This window comes from Notothenia coriiceps, unplaced genomic scaffold (assembly GCF_000735185.1).
Source record: "Notothenia coriiceps isolate Sejong01 unplaced genomic scaffold, NC01 NC01_scaffold00010596, whole genome shotgun sequence".
NCBI classification, from domain to species: domain Eukaryota; kingdom Metazoa; phylum Chordata; class Actinopteri; order Perciformes; family Nototheniidae; genus Notothenia; species Notothenia coriiceps.
Window position 1 is genome coordinate 8,196 of NW_011343297.1, and position 11,259 is coordinate 19,454.

Consider the following 11,259-nt stretch of genomic DNA (forward strand, 5'->3'; position numbering starts at 1 on the left):
TGTAAATCAGACGGTTGTTAGTGTCGTTCATTAGAAAGAAGCAATAAGGATATGCATTTGTTTATCCCATATAAGCCAATGTGTCCAACACGTGGTTGTTGTTGTAATAAAATGGTGTGTGTGTGTGTAGTGTGTGTGTGGTGCTGTGTGTGTGTGAACATTGAGCAGTTACTGTGCGACCGCTACCGACTCCCCAACACCTGTCTCCACACCAGAGGCCCTTGTCTCAGGTCGACTATTTTCATTCCTCGGGTCCTCGGGTCTTCCCGGAGTTGATTTGTCTGCGCCAGTCTTGAAGTTAACCGTCCCATGGGCTCTTATTTCTGCCGGAGGGATCGAAGGAGCGAGGAAGCGATAAGATGGGAGGAGCGATTAATCGAGGAACCACCCAGTCCATCCTCCGATGAAGATACTCGCCCCGCCCCCTTACTGGTATTATCGCTCAACTGATTGACGATGGGCAGTGCATGCACTGATTCTCATGCTTCTTGTTCTTGACATTGAGAGCAGTACCCCAAGCGGAGTGAAGAAAATAAATGAAACTCACGAGAAGTAACTCCTCAGTCTTAAAATGTGTTTTGTTCAACTTCCATGCATCATTTAGTTACAAATATGTGATATATCTGAACAACAAAGTGGTCAAAAATCATTGTATTCATTTATTGGAAACATTTTCATGACTGCTTTTTTCGTTTTATATTTTCATTTACTGTCATTTCCATTCAGTCAGTCATTAAGTGCTATTACAATGTTAATGTGCTATCCACACAAAACAAAGTGTGCAATCCAATGAATGTTAATCTAACTGGGTTTTGATAGATAATATATATATTTTTCTTCTCAATTATTTTATTTCTATTGCGCACTCTAATCAATAGTAATCAAACTATTGTTCGTTTATACATTTTAAGAATGGCGTTTATCTTTTTTGAGAATGAGTTCTTATTTGATTTTATTTATTGGGGTCTACAACAGATGATACACATGTTTGTGTCAGTAAATGTGTGGCAGGGGTGTTTGTGAAAATAACGGGGACAGAGCTGCTGTCAGACGAACAGCTGTGCGGCGTAATCACAAACGGACGTCGCTTCACGTGACGCTCCGGAGGAAAGGACGTCCCATTGCTCTTAAAACTCATTTCCCTGCTTCTCGTGGTTTCCTTGCGTCCCTCCATGCTTCCCTGGAGGGAGGGACTAAACACAGGGAAACGACGCAAGTGAGGGAAGCAAGGATTTAATTTAACCGACCTGAGACGGGGGCCAGAGTGAAGTGGTACTTTACGACAGGGCCCGTAAAGGAGCTGGTTTCCCTGAGCGATGGTTCCATACATCTTTTATACACACACAGACACTCACTACCAGCTGGATGTTGCCTGCACCTTTTATTGACACAAAACTGTTAGAAATACAAGATAAAGGATGATGTAATTGTGAATACATTTGGAAAACAACGAACAGGGTATACAATTTCCCAAAAGTGCTGTATAAACCTAAGGAAATAAACCAGCAAACACAAGACATTTACTAAAATACTTCAAGTTTTAGCCACTAACATGAAAGATATGTTGTGCTTATTTAGAGGAATGTAAGCTATGCCTTTATCTCTTTTTAGACGTTTTTATGCATACCCTTCATTATATTCTGTCTAAACACACTTTTCTTCCCTCCTTGTACTGGCGTGGCGTGGCGTCTGCTCCAGAACCAGCTGCCCCTCAGTGTGGACCTGCCCGCAGTGGGCTCTGTCCTGCCTGTGCCTGGCCCTGCAGCAGCCCTGAGTCTGGAACAAACTCTCAACCGCGGAGTACGCCACGCACACTTGCTCCCTCATCTACTTCCTACGCCTTACCATCATTGCAGGTGAGGGGGGTTTCAAGAAAATGTTCAAGTCAAATGTCCCTTGCGGACTGACATAAGTGGGGTGCCAGTCAGGTCGGGGACTGATCATTTTAATAGTCAGCGTCTGGTCAAACTATACAAATATACATGCGTATACATATAACATGAACCCTTTAAAAAATGCTATATTTCACACAAACCTAGTTAATTTCCAGACTCATAAAGAACTCATAAACCACTTCTCTTTAAATTCAACACGACATTTATATAAAATGATATGATAATCCCTAGTGTGTGAATGTGTAAATTAATTCAGGTTTCCCAACAGCAACAGTAAAGAGTCTAATCACGAACAAAAAACAATGATTCACATTTCTTTTAGTTCAACCCAAAGCATCTTCATTCAGACATGTGTGTGTTTCTAAAATAGAGAAACAAACATCAGCATTAAGTAACATTAAATCTACAACTCTCTATAATTAAAAGTACAATTACTTATACACACACAAAAGGTTACCACACAATTATAAACTTACTTTTAAACTGATAAAAAGCTGGTAAACCTATAATTTAACTGTACAAATTACTAATAGAAAACTACCAAACACATTACTTGTTGTCAAGGATGCACACAAAATAAAACTTAATTGAGAAGCTGAACTGCCACCTGAGGGGGAACTACGAAGCCAGATTAGTGGTTATAGCGAGGTGTGTGGAGCGTAAAGGCAGAGTTTTCGGTTAAGTTGGCTAATACAAATCGATTATGAAATCGATTAGTCTATTGGTATGTGTTACAGACTAAATTAAATCAATTCATTTCATTATACTTTGATTTAATTTGGACAAAATGTAATAGTTTTTCTCCGTATCCTAATCTAACGGGGAAAGGGTCCGACCTACTGTAAATGCAGTATAAAAAAATTAAATAAAAATAGAATAATCAAGTCAGGAAACTTATTTTGTGATTTAAGCTATCGTCTGCATAGCAGTGGAATGCAATGCCGTGCTTTCCAAGTATGTACTGTAGCAAGTAAAGGGAGAATAACAGGGGGCCTAACTGAGCCCTGTGGGAACCCACACTGGAGTGGAGAAGAGTATATTGTGCTCCTCCAGTAGGCAACAATAGTTATGTTATGTATAATTATTTTTGATGTTCTACTAATTAAATCTTCTATATTTATTTCATACTGTCAGAAAATGGCAAAACCATAACCTTAACCCTCATTTATCCTTTACGATACAATCTCACCTTTATCTTTTAAATAGAATTGTGTTTAAATATTTTAGTAGCTCTGAGAGCTTTTGACAATATCCTCATCGACAGATTGATTTTGCTTAGTTCTCATTGGACCACACTTGTTCAAACCTCGAAGACTTTGATCCTCAATTATAAATCATGATTTTGTTTGTTCACTTTATGTTTTGATGTTCAAACAATACAAAGAACAATGGTGTTACGTCCTCTTTTTCCCCGGTAAAAAAACATAAGCCTCAAACTAACTAAAATAATGGCACTAATATAAGAATCACATTTCTTAGTACGAAACAGCAATAAAATACCTATAACAATATACAGTATATGTATACTTATAAATAACAATAAATAGGACCAGAAGTATTTCTCTTCTATAAGTTCACCACACATCACACAAGCTTTTTTAAAAGTTGAAGTCAATATATTTACTGAGAAATAAACCAAAAACATTTTAAAACAATAGAATAAATGAAGACCAGGCAATTGGGTGGTTCAGTTGCTGTCACAGCGGACACAGGAGAAGAGAGCGTTTCTGATGCTCTTCAAGAATCTCCTGACTCTGCTTTTTCTTTCGCCGCTGGTCACTTTGATAACCCCTGAACAACCACAAAGAAGTTAGTGCGATCTAAAAAACACATGAGACTGTGAGGGCTTTAGACATGTGACTTACCAGGCTCCATGTGAGCAGCTTCGTCTTCAAGCTTAAAATAAACTGTTTCTGGCTGAGCAGAGACTATTTGCTCGGGAAGAGTCACAGCCTTGAACGCAACACTTTGGACGTTCTTTGATAGCTGCAGAGTGACACTTGTTTCAGAGTCTCTGCTATCAAAGATTACGTTTTCAATGCTTTGGAAGCTCTTAGTCAGTGAAGGCTGTGGTGTGAGACTCTGTTGACATGAGAGAGGCTGAGCAATCACGGTTTCAATGCTTTGGCTGACTTCAGGGTCCTGCTCCACAGCGAAGAACGGATGCTCCAGGACTGCGAGGGGAATAATCCGTCCGCACTTGTCCGGCACTAGCATCTTTTTCAAGAGGTCCACAAAGTTCAGCAACTCCTCTCTCTTGGCCATGTGTCTGTAAGGTATTACCTGCAAGAAATTGAAGGTAAAACCTGTCTAAGTAATCCTTTTGAAACACAGCAATGCAGTCAATAAATACAGTACATTGTAGAAATACTTGTAATGACATTATTATCTAAAAAAAGAAAACCTACCTCCACCAGGTCATCAAGAGACCTCAGGTGGAAACATTGGTTTCCTCTGAAGTGATGCCCAGTCTGTAATGCAAACTTCCATGGAGTCTACAGAGAGACAACCTTTTGGTTACTTGTTTATCCTGAGAGACGGACGGACGGACACACACACCTACCTTAAGTGTCCAGATTTGCTGGTTGTAGCTCCCCTCGATGTTAAAGTAGAAGCTGCTTTTTTGTCCACAGTTCAATAGAACATCTGGAGGCTGACCTACCAAGTCCACAATGAGCTTAAGCGCGTCATATTCGTGGTCCGCGGGGAACAGTCCAAAGCCTGCTGCTATTTCCGCAATCACAGCACCGAGAGACCACATGTCAATCTGTTCACTGAAGTCCATGCCCAGGAGGACCTCTGGTGCCCTGAAAGGAGAGGAAAACTTATTTTTAAGCTCACTTTTGTTTATTTTCCTTTACAGAAACAGACTTTTAATGTTTGCATCAAAGCCGCAGCCTCTGTGCCACATGTTTTATTATTCCTACCTGTACCACAGACTCTGAACAGCGGTCCCTGGAACGGCCTCGGACACGTGGCGAGCCAGGCCGAAGTCAATGAGTTTGACCTGAAGCGGATGCTGCAAGCGGTTCACCACCATAATATTCTCAGGCTTTATATCAGCGTGGATTATTTCCAGGGCCTCAAGGTGGAGCAGTGCTGTTGTCAGCTGAAGAAACACAAAGATTGAGATGCTTTAGGATCACAACAATGTACATTTTCAGTTCTGATTTCCCATTAAATCTCAAGTAATTAAATGATGCTCCTAAAGAAAGGAATGATTCCACATACTTGACGTAAAACTGGATGGATCTCAGCTATGGGCAGAGCGTTGTGTTTTCTCTGCAGCATGTACTCATAGAGACTCAGGTCTAGGAGCTCAAACTCCAAACAAATTAACTTTTCATGGTAGAACGAGCCATACCATTTCACCAGACTGCATTTATCGGAATCGAGAGTCCCTGCAGCTTCTGGAGATATTTAATCTGTTGAAGAAATACAAAATGTGATTATTGCCATTTGTTTGTCCCCTTCAAATACGACGGTTGTAGGTTTCTCATTTCAAAATATCTCATAATCCAGCTTCAGATTTTATAATACGAGTTTTGTAACCTACCTCTTTCCATAGCTCGCTCAGAAAGGGGTCTATCCTTGGATATTTTAACGGCCTTCTTTGTGTTGGTTACATTGTCCATACACATGGCCACCTTACCAAAGCTGCCTTCCCCGAGAAAGGCCTGCACCTCGTAGCCGAGGACAGCAGGGTCCCCTCGTGGATCCGGGAAATCGTCTGTGGAGGAGAGTATGGACACAAAAATGAAAGTTATATTTTCACAGTCCCACAGAACAGCACATCACATTCAGTCAGTGCTTGTCACTGATTTCTAATGCAGATCAAATATTCCTATTTGTTCTTTCTTTTGTGCCTGTAACATATAAACGTGTTCAAGAAACAACGCCCTCAACATAGGTTTTTGTCAATTCCAGATGTATAGTACATGTCTGGAAAAATGGAAAAAACTATCATGTAAATGGTCTGAGAAATAATAGGCAAAATACAAATACTGAAAAAACAGTGCTTATGAGAAATGTTAGGATATTTCTGTAAGTGGTGTGAGAAATGAACTAGTCAAAGTATTAAACATTACGTAATTCCAATTATTAAACCTTTTTGAGCACCACTGTTCCCCCTAAAATAAAGTCACATTTTGTAATATCAGGAAATACAATTGCTACGGATATTATTGCAGCATTTTATCTACAAAGATATACCCAATTACGAAGATTTAAGATTCAAAAATGAATATTTCTAACATGTTACATGTTACTACTCATTAGTTATTTAAATGAGAAAACATGTATTTGATCACTTAGTACTAAGCCTGGTCCTTATTTTGTAACCACCAACTAAAACAACTGTGTATTTATACATAAACTTAAGTCTGTTTTTTCAGGACTTGACTTTACTGGACTGTTGTTTACTACTCTCTGCTTACCTGTGACTTGACATGTCACTTATTGTCTCTGATAGTTCCTGAATCACAAATCGTACTTGTGTTGAAAAGGCGGTGAGGAGCAACAGATGTGGTGGTCTGTGTGTCTCAATTTCAGGTGAATAACTGAACAGTTGGCCTGGAAGCCGGTGCCATCCATAGTGTGTTCTAAACTTCCAGTGTTCCATTCTGGAGTTCCATCCACTCTGATGGAACATTCCAAAATGAAGGCATGCAATTTGAGGAAACATGTAAAATGTATTTTAAGGAAAACATGGAAGTCACATAAATGTAAGTCCTTTAATGGGCTGAGATGTTAAAAAGTGAAAAGAGAAGCTTTTTTTACACACTCTGATCCACATGTGAATACAAATCACAGATCCATTTAGTATTTTTCGTCTATTTTGTCAATAAAACTGCTAGTTGAGTGCATGCATCAACATCAACCTACTAACAGCAGCAGAAACCAGTCAGCTGCAGGCTGTTTATAAGAGCCACTCAGTAGGTCACTACTGCTATAGTGGTGATACAGAATATGCATGACCATATGATATATACAATTCTCAGCATCTTATTTATTTAGAAAAGTTGGCTTTAATTAACTTTAATTTTTAGGAAGCTATATTTTAAGCACATGGCAAGTTATAAATTGTTTAACCTGCATCTTTTGAAAAATGTGGTTAAAATCCAGAAGTACTGTAGCATTACTACAGTGTAAGAATACTCAGTTGCAAGTGAAAGTCCTACATTTAAAATTGTACTTTAGAAAAAGTATAAGCATTAAAAAATACTTTAAGTACCAAAGGTCCTCATTATGCAAAATGCCTATTTTAAACACCGGATATTGTTTTATTATTTATTCAAATGATTGATCAATTCATGTGTTCATCACTTCAGCGTTGCTCTTGGTAAAGGTGGGGTTTATTTTAGTTACTTTTTACACTTATGGGTAGCTTAAACTAGAATATTATATTATGTGTGTTGATTTATATTTGTTATTAATAACCTAAATCTGCAAAGTTTCTAACTAAATATATAAAATAAATGTAGTTGAGTCAATGGTACAATGTTGGCTAACAAACTAGTTGAGTAAAAGTACAAAGAGCACAATGTGAAAATACTCACAAAAAAATTGAGGTTGTTGAAAGTAATACATTATGTTGTCGACAAGGGCTGTCAGATTTAAATACTTTAAATGTATGGTTAAAGATTTCACAGCCTCCCACAAATATTCTATATATCCTTAAACGTGCTGCTTATTAGTGAATCTGATATGTCTACAGAACCCCATCAATCCTATAACTCAATCCAGTGGTGCAGGAATGAGTCTTAAATCCAGGAATTAGTTTTATCATTTGAGGCAATGTTTTTTTGGAAACTTATTTTTACTTTTTCTTTAAAAACATAGCAACTTTGAAATACATTCAGTATCAAAAACATAATTCAGGAGTGTTTATGTTGTCCATTTATTTATTTGTATTTTCTTTAATACATGAAATTAAGTGCTGGAAAAAGAAACTGACAGAAAAACAACTCAATAACTGATCAGGAGGAAGACATTTCTTAATCAATTCTGCTTAAATCCACTAAAACTTAATCAATGTCTTATTGAATGCTTTGGGAAATGACTTACAACTCAATGACATTTAAAAGAAACGCATGCACATAGAAGCCCAGTTGGAATGACAATTAGAAATCATTGGCCCTGAAGAGATAAACAATTTCATTTACATGAACATGAACATGCTGTGACCACAGGATAGGGCATTTGCCTCCATAAACACCTTTTCCTGGCCTGGCCTGTCCTCATCTCAGTGCCGCCGTCAGACCCGTCTGCTTCAAGCCTTCTCCACCCATCGTCTCCCTTTTTGTTTTCCAAGCAGTGCCAAGCCAGAATCTTAATGAGAGCGGTTTCAGCTCGCACACACTCCATCCCAGCCGGAAAGGAGCAACTTGGCTCTCCACCTGATTTTTGGCAGTCTGTCTGCCTCATCCAGCGTGGCCAGAAGGCCGGACCCAGATCCACCCATTGGTAAGTTAATCCACAAGTGGCAGAGCGCACCAACCAGTCTCTAACTGAGCTGGCAACATGCTTTGGGAGAGAACCAAGGTCCAGATCTGCTGCATACTTCACCAGCTTCTGCCGACTGTTTGCTGCAGCCTCGCTCAGCTCTGGAGAAGCACTCGGGTTCAACTTCTTCCTGGTAGTAGTGGGGAATTCCCCAGGAAGTGAGAAATTGCCCAAAAGCTGACTCCTAGATGCTTCAGACGGCTGCTCTATGGACATCCAAATCAGGTCAAAGGAGGATCCCAGAAGACGCAGGAGGCGAGAAGGCCGGAGATGTCTGGGTCTGGGCATGTGGTGGTAGTCTTCAGCGTTTGTCAGCAGGGTGTACGGGCGGATCGGCTGCGAGTAGGACTGCAGACGTTCTCTCAGATTAAGAAATGGAGCATCCCAAATTGTGTCCTCCTTGATTTTAACAACAGTCAAATTCTGGTTTTGTGTTGAAACGTTAGAAGCTCCATGTAGAAGGACAGAAATCCAGCAGAAACAGACTCCACAGTCGAACAGCTCAGGCATGGTTATTAAGGTTCGGATGGGACAACAAACTGATGAGAAATTGCTCCTAGTTCTCCTTACTACCCGTTTAGTTATGGGTGCTTCAGGGACTCTGTGTACCTACACCAGAAATCCTTGAGCTTGAGAACAATAACATGGTGAAATCAGTGTATTATACCACAAACGGCAGACATAATATTGAGTATGGCCAAAGCACAGCTAAGCTCCTGCTTCTTCTTCTTCTTCACGGCTCTGATGTTTTGGCTGTTTTCAAAGCAAACAAATCCGAGAAGCTATAGATTAGTCTAACGCTTTATCAGAATTCATTACCAGATGTCACAGATATTTCTATGAGATAGAAAAATAGGTCCACATATTTCACAGCTAGCATCAAACAAGAAAGAAGAGTAATCATTTGACCTTGATTTGGCAGAGCAAGACAAACAACAGCTCTCTCACGCAAAGACTGCACTTGATGAGTTATGCAGACAAGCTTCAGGGTAAATTCCCTTCATGGAAGCTTGGATAATGACATATCACTCAGGGTTTTTAAAGAAAGAGGATAGATGCTAAAGGTTAGTAGGACAATAACCCCATTTATTCTCATCTAAGGAAAATCAGCTGTCAAAGGCACGTCATGGCGTAATATCAAATAAATTCAACATATACTGTAAACACTTCTAATTTAAGTTTTCTTTACATCAACATCATAATAATACACCTTATAAATACAGTTGCATATAGTTACATTAAGACGCAAACAGCAGGCATGAACTAAGAAATATTGCATTTTTAGTTGATTAGGCGTCAGGTCTGAAATATGTGTGTGTGTGCGCTCTTTTAAGAAAGCCTGACTTAACGCAGCATGTGTGTGATTATATTTCAATAAAATGTTGCGTTTAGGTTGACCTTCTCATCCACCCGCCTCTTTTTTTTCCCTCGCACTCAAAGTGAGAAAAGCTGGTCTGATTTTTCCTGTTGCCGGGCAGATTGTGGAGGAGGTCTCAATGTGGAGGCGGGTACGCTGCGAATCGTCGGGGCGCTGTGGTCTGATTCCTTGGCTCGATCTTCCAGGAACTTATCAAACTCTGGTAAGGACAGTTAAGTTAACGGTAAGTTTGTGCACGTTCAATTAAGCAAGAATTATTATACATAATTTTTACACTAAAATTCAAAACATACCTTCACTGGACACCCCCTCGCTAACTGAAGAGTGTTCTTCCTGCATTACAAACACTAAAACATAAGAGGTAAAGATCATTATATATATATATAAATAATAATAATATATATATATACGATCATATATATATCACTATACAGTGGGGCAAAAAGGTATTCTACGTCAGCCCCAATTGTGCAAGTTTCTCCCACTTAATAAAGATGAAGAAGGCTGGTAATATGTTCATCCTAGGTATACCTCAACTATGAGAGACAAAATGAGAAGAAAAAAAATCCAGAAAATCACATTGTGAGATTTTTAAAGAATTTATTTGCAAATTATGGTGGAAAATAAGTATTTGGTCAATAACAAAAGTTCATCTCAATACTTTGTTATATACCCTTTGTTGGCAATGACAGAGGTCAAATGTTTTCTGTAAGTCTTCACAAGGTTTTCACAATTTAGCCAAATCACATTTTTAATCTGTTCTCGACTTTTCTAAAGAACACATGGTAATTGAGGGTCAATGTGATGTGGTATATACAGGACTGTCTCAGAAAATTAGAATATTGTGATAAAGTTCTTTATTTTCTGTAATGCAATTTAAAAAAACAAAAATGTCATACATTCTGGATTCATTACAAATCAACTGAAATATTGCAAGCCTTTTATTATTTTAATATTGCTGATTATGGCATACAGCTTAAGAAAACTCAACAATCCTATCTCAAAAAATTAGAATAGTTCCTCAGACCAAGTAAAAAAAAAAGATTTATAACAGCAAAACACAATCAAACATTTGAAAATGTCCATTAATGCACTCAGTACTTGGTTGGGAATCCTTTTGCACGGATTACTGCATCAATGCGGCGTGGCATGGAGGCAATCAGCCTGTGGCATTGCTGAGGTGTTATGGATGCCCAGGATGCTTCAATAGCGGCCTTTAGCTCATTAGCATTGTTGGGTCTGGTGTCTTTCAGCTTCTTCTTCACAATACCCCACATATTCTCTATGGGGTTCAGGTCAGGGGAATTTGCAGGCCAATCGAGGACAGTAATGCCATGGTCAGTACACCAGTTACTGGTGGTTTTGGCACTGTGGGCAGGTGCCAGATCATGCTGGAAAATGAATTCCTCATCTCCATAGAGCTTTTCAGCAGACGGAAGCATGTAGTGCTCTAAAATCTCTTGGTACACAGCTGCATTTACT

The 11,259-nt window shown here is 39.1% G+C and overlaps 3 protein-coding genes across 4 annotated transcripts in view; all 3 read right to left on the bottom strand.

Annotated features, from left to right (window-relative positions):
- Positions 1-1,370: 1,370 nt before the first annotated feature.
- Positions 1,371-5,200, bottom strand: LOC104946099 (homeodomain-interacting protein kinase 1-like). Of its 2 annotated transcripts, XM_010771855.1 has the most exons (6): positions 5,127-5,200; positions 4,823-5,004; positions 4,459-4,702; positions 4,304-4,390; positions 3,761-4,178; positions 1,371-3,686 (listed from the first exon to the last, which is right to left on the bottom strand). In XM_010771855.1, exons 1-6 carry the CDS (start codon positions 5,184-5,186, stop codon positions 3,583-3,585), a joined length of 1,095 nt encoding a protein of 364 aa, XP_010770157.1. In that variant the 5' UTR covers positions 5,187-5,200; the 3' UTR covers positions 1,371-3,582. The 2 variants fall into 2 exon arrangements, with proteins under 2 accessions (XP_010770157.1, XP_010770159.1); XM_010771857.1 differs by lacking the exon at positions 4,304-4,390.
- A 2,580-nt stretch (positions 5,201-7,780) lies between these two features.
- On the bottom strand, positions 7,781-9,575 carry LOC104946100 (noggin-2-like). The gene has a single exon (XM_010771858.1). It carries the CDS (start codon positions 8,907-8,909, stop codon positions 8,052-8,054), a length of 858 nt encoding a protein of 285 aa, XP_010770160.1. The 5' UTR covers positions 8,910-9,575; the 3' UTR covers positions 7,781-8,051.
- A 138-nt stretch (positions 9,576-9,713) lies between these two features.
- Positions 9,714-11,259, bottom strand: part of LOC104946106 (target of Myb protein 1) — an 18,655-nt gene continuing 17,109 nt past the window's right edge. The window contains exons 12-13 of the mRNA XM_010771868.1: positions 10,071-10,110; positions 9,714-9,976 (exon numbers count right to left, since the gene is read on the bottom strand). Coding sequence (XP_010770170.1) covers positions 9,834-9,976; positions 10,071-10,110 — 183 coding nt within the window. The 3' untranslated portion in view covers positions 9,714-9,833. The remainder of the gene's footprint in view (positions 9,977-10,070; positions 10,111-11,259) is intronic.

Excerpts from the sequence above, each read along its gene's own strand:
- LOC104946099 (XM_010771855.1), bottom strand. The coding sequence starts at position 5,186 with ATGCTGCAGAGAAAACACAACGCTCTGCCCATAGCTGAGATCCATCCA. Across the intron at positions 4,703-4,822 it reads GTTCAGAGTCTGTGGTACAG|GGCACCAGAGGTCCTCCTGG; the intron begins GTAGGAATAATA and ends CTCTCCTTTCAG. Across the intron at positions 3,687-3,760 it reads AGCTGCTCACATGGAGCCTG|GGGTTATCAAAGTGACCAGC; the intron begins GTAAGTCACATG and ends GTGGTTGTTCAG.
- LOC104946100 (XM_010771858.1), bottom strand. The coding sequence starts at position 8,909 with ATGCCTGAGCTGTTCGACTGTGGAGTCTGTTTCTGCTGGATTTCTGTC.